This window comes from Anoplolepis gracilipes, unplaced genomic scaffold, assembly GCF_047496725.1.
Source record: "Anoplolepis gracilipes unplaced genomic scaffold, ASM4749672v1 Contig19, whole genome shotgun sequence".
NCBI lineage: Eukaryota > Metazoa > Arthropoda > Insecta > Hymenoptera > Formicidae > Anoplolepis > Anoplolepis gracilipes.
In genome coordinates, this window is record NW_027328667.1 from 900,001 (window position 1) to 925,412 (window position 25,412).

The 25,412-nt window shown below is 31.9% G+C and overlaps 1 protein-coding gene and 1 pseudogene across 23 annotated transcripts in view; one reads left to right on the forward strand and one right to left on the reverse strand.

The window, feature by feature from the left end:
* The window catches only part of Phcl-1 (pH-sensitive chloride channel 1), a 235,531-nt gene that overhangs the window by 203,648 nt on the left and 6,471 nt on the right, over positions 1-25,412 (forward strand). For 14 of the 23 annotated variants that reach the window (XM_072910072.1, XM_072910075.1, XM_072910076.1 and 11 more), the window contains one exon: positions 10,708-10,833. The exons of 1 other annotated variant lie outside the window; for it this stretch is intronic. In XM_072910072.1, coding sequence (XP_072766173.1) covers positions 10,708-10,833 — 126 coding nt within the window. Of the gene's footprint in view, positions 1-7,264; positions 7,287-10,707; positions 10,834-25,412 lie in introns of all 23 variants that reach the window. 8 more of the 23 variants (XM_072910077.1, XM_072910079.1, XM_072910083.1 and 5 more) reach the window with 2 other exon arrangements.
* LOC140675565 (uncharacterized) lies at positions 18,951-19,489 on the reverse strand (annotated as a pseudogene).

The window sequence follows — 25,412 nt, forward strand, 5'->3', positions numbered from 1 at the left end:
ACACCGTAAATCATGTAAATAATTGTTATATTTTTTTAGGTTTTGCATTTATAAAACTTTATGGCTACACTTCGACTATATTTAGTTGCTGCTTTAACATTAATATCACACAGTTAATATCACTATTTTTCTTTTTTAAGGAAAAGTGAATCCTTGTTATCATAAAGTTTTTTATAAGCTTATAAGCGATATTATGACATGAAGGAATGTGTATTGAACATAATTGCAAAAATATGTTAACAAATTCAGTAGCTGTTAACTTATTAAAAATTAATTTAACTTCATTTTTTTTAAATAATAATTTACACTTATAAATAAAATTATATATATCCATAGTTGGAAAAAGTAGTATATTTTCTTTGTACTCTCTTAATGTAGTGTACAATGTTAAGTTATTATTAAAATCATTCATACAATTTGAATCACTTACAAGACTATTAAAACAATGATCGCAATGTTTTAAATTTTTAGAATCAAATAAGAAAAGTAGTTAGAATAGAATAAATAGTTAGATAGAAGTAGTTAGAATTAGATTAGGTTAGAGAACCGCTGCCATTTTTCCTCTAACGAAGAATGGGGAAAATAGTTTGCGGTACTTTATAATCTCGTCGCTCCTGCCTGCCTTCTTTACTCGACGCGTGATTTGCTAACTATTTTTGCTTATAACTAAAAAATTACGCTTCAAATCAAATTTTGGTAAGAGAAAAATTGTCTTAAAATTGTGTCAGGAATACGTCATTTTACGGACAGAAGGTTGTTCTGGGACACCCTGTATATATATATATATATATATATATATATGTATATATACAGGGTGTCCGGTAATAATCGCCTCACCGCTCATATACAGGTAGAGCAGGTCAAACTGAGTAGAAAAGTCCTCTACCATTTTTCGATTTTCGAAATAAATATCGAGAAATTAATTACCAAAGATTGACAAATCTGGGCGAGAACAAGCGCACGGCGAGAAGGCCCATCCTACTGCTAAGCGGTTACTAGGCGCTCATTGAATGATAGGAGGAGCGGTCTACGACTGAAAATGGATGCGTATGAGTAGCACGCCTATTAACCGCGTAGCGGTGGGACGGCCTTCTTGCCGCGCGCGCTTTACTCGCGCGGATTTGCCGATCTTTTTTAATTAATTTTCTTTGCATCGTATATACCCTAGCTTAAGCCTTCCCCATCCTCCTCTTTTCATCTTAGCCTCCAAGTCCGCAATCAAGAGATTAAACATACACAAGTTTAACAGGCAACCCTGTCTCATCTTCCTTTTCCATCCCATTATCGGACACTTTGTACATACAGTCGGACCTCTTATCCTACGACAAAAATTTGTGAGGGTATAATTCTCTTTTCGCGGTCGTAGCATGAGAGGATTTTTTGTCGTAAGATAAGAGGTTTCGTAACATAAAAGGGTCGTAGGATAAGAGGTCCGATTGTATAATATTGTTCGCTGAGTGTTTTTAATTAATAGTGTAATAATTATTGCGCAAATCGCAAAATGGTAGAGGACTTTTCTACTCGGTTTGATTTACTCTATCTGCCCATGAAAGGTCGGGCGATTATTACCAGGCACCCTGTATATACATATATATATATATAGGATGATTTAAAACAATCTGATGTCCTTAAAATGACATATTCTTGAGTGAATTCTAAGACGATTTTTACTTTTACAAAATTTTATCTAAAGCTTAGTCTCTGAATTATAATTGAAAATAATTAACCATTTACGAGTCGGATACAACGGGCATGCAGGGACGGCGCAACGGGTCATGAAACAAATGGTACCTCTAGACGGTTAATATTATATAATCATTATTATGTAATATTTATTATTACACAATATTATCGTTTATAAACATGATGATAAGATATACTCGGCAATGAGAGCCCATACGCGGATGTTGATGCGTAAAGAAATTAATTCTTTTCCCGAAAAAATTAATTTCTTTACGCATCAACATCCGCGCATGGGCTCTCATTGCCGAGTATATCTTATCATCATGTTTGTAAATATTGGAGTCGTATATATTTTCAAATTATTATCGTTTATTTAAAGTTTATTGAATTATTATTGCATTCTATACAATAGTATGTAATATTATTGACCATAGGAAGGCCAACTATTTTCAATTATAACTTAGAAACTGAGATTCAGACAAAATATTGTAATAGGAAAAATTGTCTCAGAATTTGCTCAAGAATATGTCATTTTAAGGACATCAGGTTTTTTTAAATCACCCTGTATACGAAATCCTAAACTATTTTTTATTTGAGCTTTCTACTCATTTTTATATAACATATATACATTATTCCAGGAAACAGGAAATATTTTTTATAAACCATATACTATAGACTGCGCAGTGTACTATGGACTCCATTATTTAAACTGTTGACGAATTATGGCAAAAAGACGTATTTGACGTGTGTGACAAAGAAACTTAAAAATCCCTTAAGGAACTAGGCAACAGCTTAGACAATGGAATACGCAGTTCAATATAGTAAAAAGTATGGACTATACATTTTTCATACTCTAAAATGTTGGGCATTTTCAAACACCGGCGAAAAATCATCGTCGACAAAAAATTTATAAAGCATTTTGAAGTTTCTTTAACGAGCTATCAGTTCTAAAAAATTTTTATTTTCTTTGTTCTTAAAAAAAACACATTGTTTTATTCCTTATAATTACTAATTTTTTAAACTTTGCAGTTTAATAAAAAAATTTCTCTCGAAATATTTAAATCAAATTCTATAAACTACAATTTGTCTATAAAACGCTTTTTTTTAAAATTTTTCTATGATTTTTTTTATCAATTTACACCTGATTTTGAAATTAAACCTGTATTCTTTAGAAATGAAAAAATAAAAATATTTTAAATTAATAGCAAAAGTTAGTTTTTAAACATCAAAATAGTTTTTAATTTTTTGTGTGCAATGATTTTTTGCTGAGTACTAACGTTATTTAAAAAATACAAGTTTAATTTCTCATGTAACTCAGCAAAAAAAATTGTAAGAGATTTAAAAAAAATTGTTTCGTATAGGTAAATGTTATATACTTTTTAACATTTGTGCTACATGTCTCAAAAAACTTTTTTTATTGAGCTGCAAAATGTTAAAAATACCTATTTTAAAGAAAAAAAATGTATCCTTTTTTACAAAGAAAAAACGTATTTTTTTTTAAGATACTAAGAAAATAGAAAAATTTTAAAAACTACATTGATAACGTTAAAACTTTGTCTCAAAATTTTTAATCTTTTGTGCGTTAATTTTTCACTATATATCAACATCTAAAAAAAACAGGTTTAATTTCAGAATCATGTAACTCGACCAAAAAAAATTGTAAGTAAAAAAAACCGTTTTGTAAAACGTTTAATTTATGGAACTAGACGTAAACTTGTGACAGAAATCTTTTTATTGAGCTGCAGAATTTGCAAAAATATTAATTTTAACAAAACAATATGTTCTTTCTTAAAAGAATAAAGAAAATTTAAAAATGGTTTCAACTGCCAATAGCACGTTAAAATTGAAACTTCAAACTTTAAAATGCTTTTTTAATTTTTTGTTCATAATAATTTTTTGTCGAGATTTTCACCGGTTTGAACATAGTTTATTTTCTTAAAGTTGTAGGATATGAAAAGTATTCTCTATTTTTTAAAAGCGTGCTCGTTGTGTGTGTGTGTGCGTGCGTGCGTGCGTGCGTGCGTGCGTGCGTGCGTGCGTGCGTGCGTGCGTGCGTGCGTGCGTGCGTGCGTGCGTGCGTGCGTGCGTGCGTGCGTGCGTGCGTGCGTGCGTGTGTGTGTGTGTGTGTGTGTGTGCGTACGCGTGTGTGTTTTTTATTATGTGTGTGTGTATATATATATATATTTTGCGATTTGCGCAATAATTATTAAAATATTAATTAAAACGCTTAGCATATGAACGCGCGTCATATATATCACTCAACTTATGCTGAGCATTTTTAATAAATAAAATGGTAGAGGACTTTTATGTTCAGTTTGACCTGCTCTATCTACCCTAGAGAGGTGGGGCGGTAATTACCGGACACCCTGTATACATATATGTATATATAATATAAACGTACGCACATAAATGCATGAGCGTTGAAATGAGCGTGAACGAACATATACGTAACGTGAGCGGATGTGTAAACGTGCACATGTATGTATATGTTTGCATTTCCGATCATGTATAACAACGAAACACAATCATTTGCAAAAATAAATATTGCCAAGCTTTTCAATAGTATTCGACAGAAATTAAAAATAAAGCATCTTATATCCTAACATTAAAAATATTTTAATATAATATTTCAATACTTTTCTTGTTACTACTCGAATTAAATATTTCTTTACATGCTTTTTTATCACACATCTCTGTCTGCGTTTTCAATGCACAGTAATTAGGTGCATTTTGGGTTAGATGCAAACTCATATATAAATGCACAAAAGAAAAGAAATTTATCTTATCATTTCATAATGAACGAGTAACAAACAACTCATGTTGCGCAAATTTAATCTCTTTTTGATACAGTAAAACTGATAATGAGTAAAAGCTACATCCAAGATATCATGTTTTCAAATTTAAAAATATGATTTCATAGTTGCATTATGAAGTTAGCAAATCCCTGTGCATTTATATGAAATAAATAATTTGACTACATAGAGAGGAGGGAATTATTCTCTTGTTTTCTAAATTTTCCTTCTCTCTTCACCCTTATTTTACTTGCATGCATCTGATTTGCATTTTATATACAGGGTGTCTCAGACCACCCGTACACCCCTTTTATCTCGGAAACAGAGCGTTTTAGAGAAAAATGTTTCAGACAAAAGTTGTATAGTTTCGAGGGATACGTAAGATTGTGTCATTGATTTGACCTTGAATTTTTATTTGAAGGTCATGTGAAGGTCACGTCCATTTTTTTAAATGAAAGACTCTATTTTTTATTGCATATTCTTGTAGCTTACCTCGAGAGCTTTCCAAAACACTTATGATAAAGTATTTTTCATTAAGTATTTTCTGAGTTATGAGACTTGAAAATTGCAATATTTTGACATAAAATATTCATTTTTTGATTATCTTATCTTAATAGTTTTATGCACAGAATAATGAGACAAATCAATTGGTGTAAAGAAGACACATAGTTATCTTTAAGAAAAAATCTGAATTTGCAACTAGCAGTTACACATTTTTACTTTAACATAATTATGTTTTAATTACGTATTCCATTTAAAAAATCGACGTGACCTTTACATGACCTTCAGATGAAAATTCAAGGTCAAACCAACGACACCATCTTATGTATCCCTCGAAACCATGCAACTTTTGTCTGAAACATTTTTCTCTAAAACGCTCTGTTTCCGAGATAAAAGGGGTGTACGTGGTCTGGGACACCCTGTATATTGATGATGAAAAATCATTAAAATGTAGGTATTGTGCATGAAATGCATGAGAATGTGCAAATGTATCGGTGCATGCTACAATTTTAGTCAATGCTTCATCTGATATTTCCATATTTTCGATGCTTTAACGATTTAATATCATCATTTATAAATCAATTTATGCAATAATAAAGAGAAAAAAGTGCACTTAATTATTTTTTAATCGTGTAACATAATCTAATCACTAGTAAAATGCCAACAACAAACAATTAATAAAGAGTTTCTGTTCGATAATAAACCATAAACAAAGAAATTGATTATAAATTTATTTAGAATGCAAAATTTAAAATAGTATATATTTGTATACATATAGGGTCTCATTTTAAACAATGCATTTTGATATCTTTGTTGTAACTCATCATAAGCAAAAATTTTTCAGGCTAAAGTTGAATGGCTCCGGGGACACATGATAAAAATGTGGACTTGACCTTGAGTGGTCTTCTGAGGGTCATTAATGTTTTCTTAAATGGAACTTTATATTTTTTAATATAGATTATTGTAGCGATGCTCAAGACCTTTCCAACGACCTATATTAAAACTATTTTATCAAATATAATTATTGAGATTTGAATTTTTTAAATTCACTTTATTTGTTATCATGCGAATAGTTAAAAAGGTTTATAACAGTAGTAGTTTTTCTTGAAAATTACGATTATAATTTGATTGTAAAATATAAATGTCAAATCTTGTTAAAGTACTTGTTTTAAATGAGTCCCCTTATCTCTCACATCAAGCATCATTTTACGTGAGTCTCGTCGCCTCTCACATCTGAGTTATCTATCTGCATTATTAAAAAAAATTTAAAGGTAAACGCATTAAGAATTTAACAAATGCTCAAAAATATTTCCCTGAATCAAAGATTAATTCAACGTTATCGGAAAACAAAATGAAGGATTCAAATTTAATAACAAACTAGCAATTTTTTTACAGCGAGGAGACTCATGTAAAACAAGTACCCCAATGTAAGAGGGGAGAGCATTTAAAACAAACAGTTCAACAAAATTTGACACTTGACCGTAAATCCTGAATAACGCAAATATTGGCTATATACACACATTTACAAATATCAGCACCCATTACCAGTTAAAAATGGCATTACATTTTTCCTTAATTGTGAACAATTTTTTTTTAAGTACTTTTATAAAAAAAATGCCAAAATGCATTATTTAAAATGGAACATCCACTCAAAACATTCATAATTTTTAACAATTATTATTGTTGCAAACCTTCTCAACTAGCCACGCAATAATAAATAAAGTGAATTAAAAAAATTCAAAAGTCATATTTGCTAAAATAGTTTTAATATAGGTCGGTGGAAAGGTGTAAGCATCACTACAATAATCTACATTTAAAAATATAGAATTACATTTAAGAAAGCATCGCTTTCTCATCTTAACAATTACTCAAGGTTAAGTTTATATTTTTTATCATGTATTCTCGTCAAAATCATATAACCTTTATCTGAAAAAATTTGGTCTATGATGAGTTACAAGAAAGATATCAAAATGCATTGTTTAAAATGGGATATGCGCGCGCACCCCCCCCCCCCCCCTACACACACACACATGTATTCTGTATTAAAGTTTTGCAGGTCTAATAAATTTCTTAATAAATTTATTAAGGATCTTAATTTTCTTGTTTATGTTTCATTATCAAAAAAAACTTTTTTAACTGTTTGGTAGTAAGTCTGATAATTGGTTTTATTCGTTTCGTAAAATTTAATAACTGCTATCCTCTTGTTTGTCTGCACCGTGAAAGCGTTTATTAAGAAATATCGATGTCTCCTTTTATGATTGTTTTAATTGCTTCCGCTACATCACCAGCGACCAGGATTTTTCGCGCAAGGTAATTTCTATTGCACATCATAAATCTCTCTTCAAACAGCAAAGCGTTGTTAAATATTTATATTCTTTATTAATATTTCTCTAATTTTATTAATTAATGTTATAATATTGAGTTTTTCGGAAAGTTTTCTCTCACTAGTCCTTTTTTTCTTATAAAATATATAAAAATATACACAGTCAGGAAAGATTTCTGAATAATGACAAAAATAAAAAGAGAAAAATATTCCAAATAGAAATATCATGGCCGCTGGCGTAATAAAGACCATCACTTGCGTAGAAAGCATTTTTAAAATAAAAAGTTTTGAAAGATGAGCATGCGGTCGAAAAAAACAGAAAAATACTCTTGTAATAATTATATTTATTTTAAATGTTTTCTGCGTTTGATACTTTTTGAGCATAACTTTCATGCTCAATAAGTCTTAATTTTGATTAGGAGAAACAAAGTAGAAAAGTGGCTTTTACAATATCATAACTCATCAAGCTGCATATATAACAAATCCTTCTATTAATATAAAAAACACAAACACGTAATAATAGACAAATTATTTCCAATAAAAAAGTAAAATTAAGATTCTATGTGAAAAATAATAAAACATGGAACTAATTACAAGTTATCACCTTATTATATACAACTTATATATCATGCCTTAGTTGTGGTATCAACAAATTGCTTCTGCTATTAAACTAATTCTCATTTAAGCTTGACACATATCATAAGCTTGAGTCGAGATATCTTTTGAGATGCAACAAGGCGGTGCGGGAAATCCGTTCAAAATTCATACAGTTTTATCGCAATTATTTTCAAGCGAGATCATGCCAAAAAACGTGCGGAGAAGTAAGCCACTTTGTATACTAAATTATATTTTATAAATTATATTTTTTTAAATTATATTATCCAAAAAATGTTGTTATTGTATTTAAAAATATCCAGAAACAATTTTAATCTAATTGATTCTATATGAGCTATCTAAATATAATAAATACAATTTAATAATACAATACAATATAATTAAATACAAAAATAGATTGCGTTCTTCTCTCATCGTCTTTTACATAAAATTAAAAAAAAAATAGAGAATTGCAGTAACACCAACGGTTTATTTTGCGAGGAAGATGTGTATTTGAGGAAATATTTTATTAAACGAATCGTTTATAGAAATGTACAGTTATTTATACGAGAATAATGTTCACATCGGATCCGTATCTCCCATAATAAACCAATGTTATAATCTTCCGAGTGCAGCGTTTTTTGAATTCAGTAAGAATTGTATCGGATTCGAATTTAGATTGCTTCATGTTAAAATCCGAATATACAAATGATAATAACTTTTTGTGTAAAAAAACTCGCGCATATATGATTCAAATTACTTTTTGTGATAAGAAGTTAATCCAGGTCCGATGTGAAAAAAGTAGATACATATTTATATGGCATGTAATTTTTAAGTTATATACTGCATAGGCACGAAAAAGTGTTGATTAATATATATGTATATAATAATAAATAATGTTAAATTATTACAGAAAATAACGATTCACTCTTTGAGAATTTCCGCAGTGGGCAATGGACATTTTTCGCGATTATTAGTATTTAATTACATCTTTTTATTAGCACAACAAACTTTATCATAAGTAATCTTTGATTTATCAAAAATTATTGTAATCACATAGCAATTGGAAAAACTTTTTTGTATTTTGTATTTTTTTACATTACATAAACAGAAAAAATGTTTGTTAATGGTTGTTGTTTCCATCATTTTCTTTCGATGTATTATCAGGAATATTCGATGGATCCAACTAGTTTAAAATAGTGACGATTGTATGTAAGAGAGTTTTTAATAAAATTACATACCTATTTTTATTATATTTTTATAAAAATTTTTTTAAATTAGTATGGTTATGTTATTATTTAGTACGTTTATTTAAATGAGCTATCGATTATTTATTATTATGTATCTCTCCAGAAAATAAATTATTTTGCTATTGTAAGAGCTTATTAAAAAAAAGAAATAGAGAACGTTTTCATTCGTTTATCAATCACTTGAATTAAATATTATGTATAAAAATGATCAAAAAACCAATATATAGGGTGTCTCATAACTAACGAGCCAATGCTCGTGAGCAGGTAGAGTACAGGGAACTGAACAAAAAAGTATTTTCATTTTGCGATTTTCGCAATAATTATCAAAATATTAATTAAAAAAGATCGGCGAATAAGCGCGCGTTTCGCGCGGCTAGACCATGGGCCGTACGCTCTAGGCGTGCCGGTGGTGAGTGTCGCGCGGATTGTGTAGCAACGAAATCTGCTCGCTCGTTGCTCATGCATAGGCCGGCTCTCTTCGCGCGACCATACATTTCGTTGCTACTAGAGACCCTCTAATAAGAGTCTCGCCATAAGGCAATCTGGGCAAAATTCTGCGAGAGAGAAAGATATATATTCACTATCCTTCTCTCTCTTACCTAACCTAACCCTAACCTCTTTTAACGCGCTGACCGCTGATGTTATAATGTTTGTGATAGTAGTTTATGTTTTCTCATGACATACATAAATATTATATATTTTAGGTTTTTATAATGCTTGTGATAACAGTTTGTTTTCTCATGAAAATAAAGCAATTTATTATTTCATGTTTTATGTATTTATTTATTTATTTTTATTTTATTTTGTTAATTTTTATGCAATTAATAAGGATTAAATTTAATTAAGGATTTTATTTAATTACTAAAAATTAAATATAAACAGTTTTTATTATATATATTATTTTGATGTTTAACATAAAATGATTATAATATTTAGTTCTAAAACGTTTATTTTTTATTTATGTTACTGAAATATAATGTTTATGCTAATAGTAAAGTTAATATAATTCAAATATGAGCGGGAATTGCCCAGATATAAAGGACCAATCAAAACTGGATATCATATGGCGAGACTCTTATTAGAGGGTCTCTAGTTGCTACGCGACTTGCGCGACACTAGTCGCCGGTACACCTAAAGCGTATGGCCCATGGTCTAGCCGCGCGAAACGCGCGCTTATTCGCCGATCTTTTTTAATTAATATTTTGATAATTATTGCGAAAATCGCAAAATGTCCTAATACTTTTGTGTTCAGTTCACTGTACTCTACTTGCTTACGAGCGTTGGCTCGTTAGTTATGAGACACTCTATATATTGGTTTTTTTATCATTTTTATACATAATATTTAATTCAAGTGATTGATAAACGAATGAAAACGAAAATATTCTCTATTTCTTTTTAATAAGCTCTTACAATAGCAAAATAATTTATTACGATATTTTGAGGAAAACCGGGAAAAAGAATAACCTGAAAAAGGGAGAATAGGAAAAAATCTAAAGGATGAATCGTTGTTTAAAACAACATATTATTGAAATTATAAGTTTCTTCTACGGAGACCCTGTCGCAGGGTAAAAAGAAGCGGGAAGGCGGAGCTACTACTGGTGCTACTACTGGAGCAAACGAAATCGTCACTTGCACCAATTGTGGACCTAATCCTTGCACGCACACGGCAACGAATGGTTGTACTGCCGAAGTAAGTAAATCTACTACGCATTATATGCGCGTACTACTTATAGTAATAACTCATTATTATATTATACATATTATAAGTATAAATATAAGGTGACCAGGCGTCCCGAATTGTGCGGGACAGTCCCGGGATTTGAGCTCTTTGTCCCGCATTAAAATTGTCCCGAAAAATGCTCTGGATTGGATCAAATTGTCCCGAAGAGAGAGAGATTTAACCTTTTTAATTTTTTAACATATTTTCACAATGATAAGTTACTGTTTCCTTCAGATGACGCTATTGTTTTTTCATAGACAGCGCTAGTTCTCTAGCGTTAGTTACTGACTAGAATTTCATACTAGATGGTGCTCTTAGGCGCGTTCCGATATTCACTGCCAGTACTGAAAATCTATAGTGTACGTGACGTAAATTATAGATTTTCAGTACTGGCAGTGAATATCGGAACGCGCCTCTTGTCTCTTGTTATTACTGGTAACTGACACCAAAGCTATTTGTCTTGTTATGAGTTTGGGACTTAACTTTAGTGTTTAAGTCCTAAATCTTAAGCTAAAATTATTTTATTTTTATTATATTTAGTGTTGTACAACAAAATGTATTCATTTTTAATGTTAATTAAAATAAATTCTAAATAAAAAAAAATAATTTCAGATAGCTATGTTGAAGAAACAACTCTGTACGTTTACAGATGAATTAAAAAAACAAATTTATTTTTATAACAAAAATCAAACTTGAAAACAACGTTCACTGTGATATTTGTAATAGTGACTTTTCAATTGGGTCAGGCGGTAAAAATGACATCAAGAGACATATTTCGTCGAATAAACACAAACGAGCATTATTAGTTGCAACTTCTTTAACAAAATTAAGTAGTTATTTTCGTAAAATTGTATTCGGATCTAAAGAAAAAGAATTAGCAATTGCCGAGGCAGTCTTTGCGTATCATACTATAACTCATAATCAAACATTTAGATCAATGGATTATACATCTAAACTTATTCGTACATTATTCGACCAAAAGTTTACTTGCACTCGTACAAAAACTGAAGCAATTATAAAAAATGTATTTGTATCTTATATGTATAATTGATAAACTTTTGGAAACTTTGAAAAATATTGATAATGAATTGATTTTATAACAATATTTATGGATGCATCAAATCATAAAGAAATTAAATTATTTCCGTCATTAATTCCTTTTTTTGATTATAAACTAGGGATACAAATAAACTTTTAGAATTTGTATCTCTTACAGAAGAAAATTCTGAGATAATTGTTCAATTATCGAAATATTAAAGAAAAATAATTTAGAGAATAAAGTTGTAGCATTTTGTGCTGATAATGCAAATACAAACTTTGGTGGTCTTCTTAGAAAAGGAACAAATAATGTATATAATAAGCTAAAGAACTATCTTAAAAAGCCAATTATTAGTGTAGGATATGTTGCACATATATTGCACAATACTATTCAGTCAGCTGCAGATCAACTTTCTATTAATATTAAGGGCATTATAATCAAACTTTATAGTTATTTTTATATATTTACGATAAAGGTAGAGTTATTAAAAGAATTCTGGGATGCAGAATACATGCGCTTGCTAGGATACAGTAAGACTAGATGGTTGGTATTAATGCCCGCGATAGAAAGAGTTTTAAAATTGTATTCTCCTTTAAAATCATATTTCTTGTCCATCGACAACTGTCCAAAGATTCTGCAAAATTTTTTCGAAGATGATAGTTCAGAAGTATGGTTGTATTTCATGCATAGTCAGGCAGCAATATTTCACAGTACAGTGACGAGTATTGAAGGCGATAAAACTACTATTTTAAGATTGTGGCAGAAATAGAAAATTTAAAATACAAATTAAGAGAAAAAATCGATATGCAGTTTCTACTACTGTACGCAATCAGTTAAAAAATTTAGAAGAGAATGATTGGTCCAAAACAGATTCCTTCAAATCCAATGTCAAAAGTTTTTATGAAAAATGTATTCAATATTTAGAACTTCACTTATCACAATTTGAACACATTGTGATTGTTTTAAATGGATTAATCTTAAAAGCGATATTAATTGGCTAAACATGCAAAATAGTTTTCAATACATTTCAAAATTTGATGATCAAATGGAGCTATTACATGCTGAAAAGGTAAAAATGAAACTTTTTAATGAGGTAACATACGTAAAAAAATATATATATAGTACAAAAATAAATGTTTGGAATGGACAAAAAATACCAATTGATGCAAGATAGATAGAAATATTTAATCACTTTGATACTAACCACGTACTATTCAGGATTATTAAGAAGATAGTAGAATTTGCATTATGTTTACCAGATACCAATGCTGCAACGAAAAGAGTTTTTTTCGTTGGTGAATCAGTTTTGGGCCTCAGAAAAAACGCAGCTGAGCATAGAAACGTTAAAAGCTATATTACAAGTAAAGTATAATTTTTCCAATTCTTGCAAAGATTTTTATAAAAATATTTCAAGTAATGACGATTTATTAAAAAAAATTCATTCTGCGGAAAAGAACATATAAATAATAAATACGTATAAATAATAAAAAATTATTTATTTAATAATGTTATTTATCAATATAGTAATATTTATTTACAAAATTATTAAAGATGTAAGCGTGCAATGTACAGCATACATAGTTATTTTTTTGCATTAAGCATTAAGAAATTAATACCCATATTCATAGTCCTTTCTTATCTTAAGAGCGGAAGAAACCTCTATGGATTCTTTGAATATCCAAGGCCTTATTTCATAGATGGACCTCGAATCTTCCTTCTAAAAGGAAGGAATATTTTAGGGATTTTTATTAGTGATTTTTAGCAGCACCGTTTTAGGGTACCCACAACTAATTTCAAATGTATGCAAACGTTATTAAATTTAATGATTATTTAATTAATCCTTAAACTGAACACGGGTCACATAGATTCGCCAGCACTTTGCACTGAATGAACTGTAAATTATCCTTTCAGTTATAAGTCCCTTTTGACACAAACTTTTTTTGGATAAGTTTCCAACCTCGAGATTTTATTAATATTTTTTTAAAACAATAGATTAAAAATGGTACAGACACGAAAGATCCACTTGTTCAGTTTGAGGGTTAAATAAGAATTAATAATATTAATAATATTAATGATAATAATTTATAATTATAATATTAATGATAATAATTTATAATTTATAAATATTAATTAATTAATAATTAATTTAATTTTAATCTATACTTTTGTTCTGAAATCCTTCTCAGAATTATTTAAAAATTCGTTATCCATCATATGAATAGAAGGATTGAAAACTTTCAATTTGAATAACGCGCGATACCACAAAAATTGAAATGTGACAGCTACAGATGACAGCTAACTTTGAAAGATATATTTGGTTATACTTTGAGCATCATCTGCTAAAGAAAGTTGAATCTCTTCCTTAAGGAAGCTCGTAACCTTCCTTGAAATAAGAGAGTCAATAAGGTTTCTTGTTTGGTTAAGAAAGGATTATGAAACATGGAATGAGAAACAAGGAATCCTCAAGGAAGGACTATGAATATGGGTATAAGACTGACGTTATGTTTAATTTTAATTTTGATTTTAAGTTTGATGTTTATTTCATCAAAAAAAAGTATTTAATTTTGTGATATTAATTTTTATTAATTTATAAAAAATTAAGAAACACCCCCCTCTCTCTCACTCTCTCTCCCTCCCTTCCCCCTCTCTCTTCCCCTGCCCCTCTCTCACTCCCCCCCTCTCTCTCTCTCTCTCTGAATGAGTGAAGACGTCTGAAACATCGCTTCATAAAAGTGCTAACCTTTAAATGGTTAAATAAGCAGGAAGAGTGATCAAAAGTTATTCAAATCATAGTTGCATAAACCAGGATTAATCATAAGTGTTATCGGGAGCGTCCGAAATGACCACGTTCGAAACAGCCACATTCGAAACGGCTACGTTCGAAAGGGCCACGTTCGAAATTGCCACGGGAAATATTGAATAAAGTTCGATTTGACCACGTTCGTGATGGCCACGTTCGAAATGGCCACGTTCGAAATGGTCACGTTTGGAATGGCCATCGGAAATATTGAATAAAATTCAATTTGACCACGTTCGTAACGGCCACGTTCGAAATGGCCACGGTCCCGATTGACCACGTTGATATTAATCACGTTAATATTGATGTACGTGCAATGTACGTTGCAAGACAAAACAAAGTTCACATGGGTTTGCAACTTTATACGCGAAGGACGAGGTGGGTGTGGGAGGAGGAGGGTCGGAGGCCTCCCCCTTGCATCCCCCCGCGCGCGCGTGTGTGTGTGTGTGTGTGTATGTGTGAGTATTTTAATCGCGGGTGTTACATTAATGCGGAGGACATCAATCAGAATAAAGAAGAGAGAAAGACTCAACTATTAAATTCTGATTGAAAGTTCACAATGATCTTTTAAAATAAAAAAGAAAGAAATGCAAAATGAAAAAGTGTGTAAGCGTGTTAAGAAGTGGATTTAAATTCATTGGAAATGTTATTCGTGTTTAGTGGGCAGTACGCTTCGTCTGGCCGACGTTTTTGATACGGTCGTGAAAAATGGCGACTTGAGTTTACCTTTAGAATACCTTAGCTGGAGCTTTAAAAAATCTGTTGTGGCCGTTCGAGAGGGTGAGCCAATGGAAGTTAAAGCTTTGGTTTCGCTGACTCTAGCCGTGAGTTGAGTGATAAATTCATAGATGTTGTGATCAGGGTTCAACAGGGTTAGGTTAGGTTTCTTTCAGTAGCGTTAGTTACGCCTCCGAGTCTGCAAAATCTTCCGTGGTCAAATTGCACCGTCGGAGTGTTGTCGTTAATTTGTTAGACTTGAAACGTTAGTCCGGGTGGTTCACCGATAGACTTCCACTGTTCACTTTCACTGGGTGACAGATTAAAACAGACTGATGAAATCCGAGAGAGAGCTTGTGTTTCTCTTTTCCCAAAAACCCTTCTTTTATATAGTTTTTGGAGCATGATTATCGCTCATGTGACTCTGAATTATATTCATGTGATTCTGTATCATATTATTCTTTATGCTCTCTACTGATAGATCTATCGGTTCCAATTAGAAACTCTTCTAACGTTGTCAGAAACCCTTTTCCTGTTTTCTGGTGCATTTGGAAGTCATATGAAAACTTGTTATCGTTTTTATTATTCAGGATGTTCATGGTTTTATGAGAAGACTTGGTATTAAATACGTTGGGTATAATTTTCCAATAGATTAGAGTCATACTGCCCTTTTCCGTTTTTTATGATAACAAGTTGTTATCGCGCGCTCGGTCGTTACCATGACTCCGCGAGAGTCGTTGAGGTTGTATGCCCTAGTGAGTGTCATAGTGTAGACGGTCAATCTTAAAGTTCCGAGGAAGGAAGGAATCGTGCAGTCGAGACGACGTAACATATATAAGGGATGGTTTCACTCCTTAGAATCGTTTTTTGGCAGCAACTGAAAATTTCTAAATTCATCTATTTACTCTTCTACATGTGTGCAAAGTTTCATTAAAATTAGAATTTTTGGGTTTATGAGGTTTCCTTTATGAATATATAAAACATATATTAGAAGGCATATTATTACTTTATAAGATAGCTGATTATAGGATAAATTTTACAATATGAAAAAGGATTTGCTTTTCAGTTATTATACGTATCTTTCTATGTATTTGAATTGAAAATACATTACGCATTAAACGTACATTATATGTATTGAAAATGCATGTAGAACTGTATAATGGTTCAAAAGAATAGAGGAGAATGATTATTTGTGGTTATAAAACTTATAAACAAAAGAGTTTCTGGATATATTTTTCGGGCAAGGATTAAATTGAGATTTTACATTGAAACTTCCACGCAGTCCTGTCAGCTTTGATAGTTTTCACAGTTTCAAGTTTTGTTATATTTATTTATGTGAGAGGGTAAAGGCCCGTCCCTCCTACATAAATAAATATAACAAAACTTGAGAATGTGGAAACTATAAAGGCTGACAGTATTGTGTGTCGAAGTTTTAATGTAAAACTCTTAATTTAATCCATGTCTGAAAAACATATTGAAAAACTTTTTTTTCTTTATAATTTTTACTTTATAGCCACAAATAATCATTTTCCTGTATTTTGTTAGATTATTATGTAGTCCCACATGGGTTTTCAATACATATAACCTGCAAAAGATGCGTGTAATAACTAAAACTTTTTTGTTTATAACTTTCTAATAAACAATGAATGACGCTTAAAATCTTCTACAGGGTACTCAAGACAGTGACCTTGACAACATATGTCAAGATCAACGTAATTAGCACAAGCTCTGTTATTTTAAATATTTAATATTTTTATTTATAACTTTTTAAAAAAGACTTGCTTCTTCCTAATAACTTTGCTACATTTCATTTTTATAGTAGTTTTGTTTATATTTATAAAAAAAATTTGAATTTCCGCTGGGGTAACACTTATACACATTTACCATATTTTGTCAAAGGTAGATTATTTATAATGTTGATTCTTTTTCTTAATTGATTTTTTAAAAATACATCTTCTAACCTTATAACGGTCCCTCCCGAGCGATCGCCGGACAACTCGGTCGGAATCAGGATTTGAGATAGAGCCGAGTCGTGACGCGAGATTCTGTGTTTGAAAGTCGTTTTATTGTATTGCAAGTGGTGTATACAAATAATATGTGTGTATGTGTGTGTATGTGCGCGCGTGGGCGTGTATGCGCGTGTGTGCGTGCGTGTGTGCGTGTGTGTATGTATCCATATCTTACCGCGGTGTGTGGGTAGTACGTTCGGTGTCGGTGTGTGTGCGCGTAGACTTATAATTAATTCGTTTCGTTTTATTTTACAATTACGGTGTATTTTGTTCACTGATGTTGTTACAGTTCTCGATGTCGGGTGATTGTGTCGATATATCGGTGAGCGGCGGTATCTATTTTCGGCTCGCTGTTTTTGCTCGACGCGTCACCTCAGCACGCATGTGTTTTTGTCAGCTGGCGCGTGCCGGTGTTTAATGTTTCGCGGTGCGTGTGTTTTGACAACTGTTTCGTACTCTCGTGATTACGAGCGGGACTTCCTGGACGATGGAGGATTCCTGGACGGAGGATCGTATACGGTGACGAGAACTTGTGACGAGTGACGGCGCACTCTTCACCCCGTGAAGATTTTCCGGCATATTATGAACGGTGGGATTAGAACCGGTATTTGTACTGAAAATTCTCGGTGGAGACAGAGTACGCTCTACCACGTTGTATATCCGGCTGGGGTATTTGATGGGGAAAGCGTGCCTGGTCGAGACGCTCGACGTTCTTTTCGGGAATAATCACGGTGTTTTGTGTCGGTTTGCTTTTTAAAAGCCAGTGTAGTTTGTCTACGTTCGGCGGAGCTCGACTCCCGGCGGTTCGGTATGTTGCGATGATAGTCGGAGACGATCAAGTGGGACTTACAAGGGGACCTTACGACGTGATACCAATCGATTTCAATGAAACTCATTGTAATGATAGGTCATCATGTCGAGTAGTATTGGGTAAAGAGAAAGGTAAAGATGCACTTTTCAACCATTCGCAAGAAAATAGAAATTAAAAAATTTTGAGCGCTTTATAAACCTACGAAATAGAGCGTATTTTCGAAGAGCGCGTGGCACAGCGACAGCGCGTCAGACTCATACTGTCGACCTTGCTAGTTCGAGTCACAATGAGTAAACATTTTTTTCCAAGTATATTTTTTTTAATAAAATGCAATCGTTACACAAAATAAATACATATATATGAATTTAAACATTTTTTCGCATCAAGCAGCAATATATATCATTAATAAAAATTAATATCAAGTGGTTTATTCAGCAGAAAATCGCATATTAAATAAATAAATTTGCAGTAATAGGGTGAACTTTGACAACATGTGTCGCATACATTAGTAGGACGTAAATAAACCTCACTGTTGGTATTATCAGTTTATAAAACCGAAGGAACAGCATGAAAAATATGAAATTTCATTTTGTTATATCTCCTAAACCAATCCCGTCCCCCATTTAATTCTTGCGGGGAATTACTCAGAACAATTCCCCGAACAATATATGTAAGTAACAAGAAAATCGGAGAGGTGTTACCTTTTATGTATTTTTACCGAATTTTTATGCAATCTTCACGAGATGCTATTTCACGTTTTTGCTCTATTAAAAACAAACAATTCTGCAGACGCTTGATAAAATTTTTCACCTGTCTATAAACATCACATGGTTGGCATAATGGTGTGCACTTTGGAGGAATTACTTTAATGGTATACGTTCCTACACCGTCATCATCCAGAAAAATTTCGTCATACATTGTAGGATTTATTTGACTGCCCCACGAATCTATTAATAAGAGAAATTTCTTCTGTCTTACATATGATACTAACACTTCTTTTAAAAATTGAATATACAGATATGGTGTGAGTTTTCCGGATTTCGAGAATGTTACTACACATTTGTATATATTTTGACAAATTCGTCGACAGCTTTTTTTACGTTAGGACCAAATACATCTGTTGCTTTTTGCAAACATACAAATACACGCAATAATAATTTTCTTGAGATGATAACCGCATATTATGCAGTATATGAATGACTGATTTTATTGGTACTTTTCCGTTGTACAAGGACTGTTTTCGTCCCTTGCATAAACAGAGTTTTATCTAATCTGTATAGCTATTTTATAAACAAATTTTCTAGGTAAAAAATGCAAACAGAAAGATGCATTTTTGTAATAATAATACATATATTTGTAATAGTAATTGATTAATTATAATAATAATTGACAGATTGCATTTTGTAATAATAATAAAAAAAGTTTAAATTTATATATATGTATTTATTTTGTGTAACGATTGCATTTTATTTAAAAAAATATACTTTGAAATAAAAGTTTACTCATTGTGACTCGAATCAGCAAGGTCGACGGTACGAGTCTGACACGCTGCCGCTGCGCAACGCGTTCTTCGAAAATACGCTCTATTTTATAGGTTCATAAAGCGCTCAAAATTTTTTAATTTTGATTTTCTCGCGAATGGTTGAGAAGTGCATCTTATCCCTTTACCCAATACAACTTGACATGATGACCTATCGTTACAATGAGTTTCATTGAAATCGATTGGTATCACATCGTAGGATCCCCTTGTTAGTTGAATATTATAAATATATTTAAGAAAAGTAAACTCCTTTTTTTAATTGAGATACTTCTACACCCAGACAGACATCTCCGAGATCCCTGATCACAAAAATCTTGGCAATTCTTTCCTTTAAACATCTGGTAGAAATATCATCACAGAAAGCAATAAGAATATCGTTCACGTAAATGAGTAAGATAGTATATTTCTTTTTATCGAAGTATACGCATGAGTTGCCGTTGATTGGAGTCAGAACTCTCTTAGGATGTCAAGTCCTATGTGCCATTACCCATCAATCTGACAAAGACAAGATTTTTATTTAATCTGCAAATTTTGTCATTTTGAACATTTCTTCGGCCTTCTTGATAAGTGTAACGTTGATCACAATCAGTCACGACTATTGACATTTCTTGAAGCATGTCCGATTTCTCCATATACATTAATACATCCATTGTATCGTTTAGATAAGCAGTTATGATGTCAAGCTGTGTGACTTTATTTAAGAGCTACAACTATGAGTATCCTTAGTAAATTGAGTCTCGCGACTAGGACAAATGCATGACTTTACTTAAGAGCTACAACCATGAGTATCCTTAGTGAATTGAGTCTCGTGACTAAGACGAATATGTTATGGAAGTCGATGCCCAGATGTTGAAGAAAACCCTTTGCGACCACCCGGGTCGTCCTTCGCTCAAGTTCCTCATTAGCCATAAATTTATTTTTAGGACGGTACAACATTCGATCACTCTCTTGTTGTTGGGTCTGTCAGCCAGCTTTTATATGTCGTTGTTTCTGAGAGATTTGATCTTATTATATACAACCTTTCGCCATTCGTCTCTAGATCTGAAACAGTCTGAAAAAATAGTATTTCTAATGCACTCATTGCGAATTCCGCGTCAAATCATGTCAGATTATCATCAATATCATCTTCCTCGGATAACAAATTTCCCTCGGTAGTTATGGGTTTGTTTGGAAGTTGAGTGGAACTCTTTATGTGATATAACTTTGCAGAATGACCGCGTTTTCCAATGAGTATTTTCGTAAACGTCTTAGTCCACGTAGCTAACTCATCCTTGCTAATATCGTCATCTTTGCTGTTTGATAATTAAAAATTGGCATTATATTTCATTCTAATATCCTCTACTAAGTCGGGCAGCTGATGATCGATCATCGATTGATCATCGATTCTATCATTGTTGGCGATATCAATTTCCGAAACAGGTTCTCGAAGAGCTTGTCTCTCATTAATGATTTTGGCGCACGAAAAGTTTTTGTAATAATTGTGGATGTCGAATTTATCTAGGAATTTTACGTCTTTTGCGACGGCAATCTTGCAATTTTTTGAGAACTAAGGCCGCGAGCACACACAAAAAAATTTAAGCATAAGATTTAAAATCTAATAACTTCAACCATACGGAATTTTCAGCGCTGCTTACGTTTCAAAATGGCTGCTTAAGATCTTGATCGTGATTGGTCGATTTGTTTACTGTTCACGTCTTATAGCTTAAGTTTTTTGTGCACTTTTAACCTTACTTTTGTAGGTATCCGCATAACTGATAAAAATATCTTTGACAGCTCCGGCTTTAAATTTTTCTTTGTTTGAATTCTTGTTGAAGACGAGTCGAATGATCGAAAATAACTAATATTAAACTTTTTTTTATTTAAAAAATATTTTAGTATTTTGCCTAAAAAATTTTTTGGTCTAAACTTTTGGTGATGCAGCGATTTCATATAATTTGTATTAATGACCAGCCTAAAAACATTCAGAATAGCCGGATTGGCAAGCAAGTAAGGAGGCATTCTGATCAGTGTTCTGTTTCTTCGTTTAATAACTTATTACATATGTCTAAAATATTAACTGCTCTGAATTTTGATCAGGAGTGTGCGACGTTGTGTATAGTTAACCATTGTTAAATTCTCCTTTAAAACTTGATCCATGATAGAGTTTTCAGAATTTCTTTCCGTTATCTGAATGAAAAGCTTTTCTTTTACTCCGAAATCATTTAATTTTCGATGAAATTTTTTAATTCTACTTTATTGCTTCATCTTTAGTCCTTAAGAAGTAGATTTTTATTCTTTAAGTAGATTTGTTGTCGATGAGTATCATGAAATAATGCGCGCCTTCCATCGAGCTGGTTTGCATTGGCTCGCAGAGAATACACAATCTCGAGCCAAAATTGAGATCTGCTAAAGATAGGAAACAGAAATGGAAAATTACTGAGTTTTTGCATATCTTGCAATTTGAGATATCAGAGAGATTCTTGATTTTGAATTCAGAGGCGATTAATATTTTAGACATATGTAATAAGTTCTTCAGATTCAGATGGCCAAGACACTTGTGCTAAATTTTGATATTGGACCGTTTCTTTTGTGTAACTATATGTTTGCTTGTTGGACGGACATTTAGAATATATAAATTTCCGTGGCTCTTGATGATAAACTTAATTCTGTTGCAATCTCGTACGGATGCCCAGTTCGAATTAAATACAATTTTATAACCTTTGTTCATGATTTTCGCTATAGACAATAAGTTGTCCGGTTGTAGTTCTGAAAGAAGAACCCCTCCGATTAGGATGAGTTTTTGTAGGTGATATTGTTATAATATCTAGAGATTATTTATCAAGGTCCTACTTTCGGGTTATTTAATTTTGTGGTAAAAATGCCGAATAGGGATCCAGCCCCTTGACCTTGACATATGTTGTCAATGTCATGACCTTGAGTAACATTTAAAAGATTTTAGCCATCGCTCGTTGTTCATTAAAAAGTTATTAACAAAAAAGTGGAAAAATATTCACATAAGGTCAACTATTTCAGAAGTTAATAACCTTGACATATATTGTCAAGGTCACTGTTCTGAGTAACGTTTAAAAGGTTTTAACTGTCGCTCGTTGTTTGTTAGAAAGTTATAAACAAAAAATGTTTTATTTCGAAAGGCCATAATTATTGTATTTGTTGCTTTATCTTGATATATATTTTCAATATTTTTATAATCACACACACACACACGCACGTACGCACGCACGCACGCACGCACGCACACACATATACACACGCACGCACACACATACACACACGCACACACATACACGCATGCACGCACACACATGGGGGGTAGCAAGGGGGGGTTTGGCCCCCCCACCCGCATCCACCTTGTCCACCTCGCTTCGCATGTTTTATACGTTGCAAAACAAAGCAAAGTTCACATGGGTTTGCAACTTTCTACGCGAAGTAAGATGGACGGGGTGGGTGCGGGAGGGGAAATCGAAAGCCCCCCTTGCGTGTGTGTATGTTATAAAAATATTAAAAATATATATTTAATTTAGTTTAGGTTTTTTTGTTTGTATTTTTTTAACTATTGAAAACCCACATGTGAGACCTTGACAGATTGTCTTAATATAATTTCTTGAAACTACTTGTTAAAGTTCATCAAAATCAGAGGGAATCCCCTTTCGGAACAACACCCAAAAGTTCGACATCCTCTTTCCTATCTGCTGAATTAGTTGCATTGTTAGCATTTTAATTTTTTAATTTGATATCGTTCTGCATGTATACAAATTTGGTCATCATTCAAGCATCTTTGTAAATAAATAAATGATAAATATGATATGTATCTCCTGTCAAGACACATTAGTTCACATTCATGTTTCTGAAAAGAGTAGATGATGAATAATGGACGATCTCTGCGAATAATTCTCCATCTCTATATTATTTGCTTTTTCGGTATCTTGCTTCTTTCTCTTACGATAGTCGACTTGTATATGTCCGGTGATTTTGCAGAAAGAACATTTGAATAATATCTTTGTATCGGCTTTACTGCACAATATTGATATGTTCTGTTGAATTTCGCGTTTAGTTTATGCTTATGTCATGATAAGCGAGTATTGCTGTTTCGTTGCTTATTGTTCTTATTTTATATTTCGTACTCTTATATAATCTTTACTTTTAATTGCTTAGTATGTCGCAAGATTTAATCGCATCTAAAATTCTCAAAATTACTTGATTATAAATAAACATTATATAAAGAAAATCTTCATTTATTTATTGGATATCCATTAGTTTTAATTTGTCAGCGACATCAAAAAATTGAGCAATGTGTCCTTTTACACCTAGGATGATATTACACAGAGTTTCTATATAAAGTCTGTCCCCAACCCTATATTTCGGATACGGTTCAAAATTTCGAAAAATCGAAACACATGTTTGATTATTTCGAGGAGCTACTCTTTTAAGGGAATCGGAGAGATTATTCCCTTAAGAGGGTTCAAGGGGAACAACGTCTCTTGAAAATTTTAAATGAAACCCTCTTTTTTATTGCATATTCTTATAGCTTATCTCAAGAGCTTTTCAAAACACAATAATAAAATATTTTTTTGTGAAGAACTTTTCGCGTTATGAGACTTGAGGAGGAGGGCGTTTCTTTTGAACCCTCTTAGGAGAGCAACCTCTTTGACCCTTTTAAAAAAGTAGCTCTTCAAAATAATCAAATACGTGTTTCGCGATTTTTCGAAATTTTGAACAATTTCGAGATATAGAGGTGAGGACAAACTTTATACAAACCCTGTATATAAATCCATGTATATGCGTGTGGATATAAACGTGCGCGCGCGCGCGCGTGTGTGTGTGTGTATTCTTGTTGATCTTTCGAAAAAATGGTTTAACTTAAAAGATATTTTATTTTTAAAAAGCATTCTAGAAAATAAAGCGCTGTAACGTTTTCTTAGTGAGAAGAGTTGTGTTGAAAAATATTTTTAACGTGAAATTCTACATTGATTTGCGATTCTCTAGCAAATCGAAATCTAGTTTACATCGATACTTTTGATGCAAAACAAGACATATAATTCACATAGTTTGCAACTTCTCAAAGAGAGGTTTATTTTATATCGACACATGTATTTGGACGAAACAAGGCCTATGATTGTATCTATAGTTTCACAATAATTTTATAATTTTCTGCGCATAAGGAAGTTTATTGCGCGTTCGGTACTCTCAATATGAAACGAAGTCGTGTAGTTATAAGGAAGAAGATAGTAATAGTGGATCATTTGTCATTTTAAACAAAACATCTAATTTTAAACATAATTATTACATCAATAGTGTTAGCAAATATCTTTTATCATGTATTATTAATAATTAAAAAACAATTTGTTCATAAAGAGAAAGTACAAAAATTTTTGCTAACTCATTGCAAAATGTAACTTTTGGAGAATGGAGTAAAAATATGAAACATTCAAATAAATAAAAGCAAAATTCTCATTTTTTAGTTAAACCTTTTATTATTAAAACACTCATTTTATTAATTTTTTTTAATTTAAAAGAAAATATTATATTTTAAAAATAAACATTAAAAAACTGCCTTTAGAAATTATAAAAAGTAGACTTAGGTGTTGTGCTCATAGCCGCTATGAAAGGGATTTTTTGGGGTTTTATCCGACCAAAGA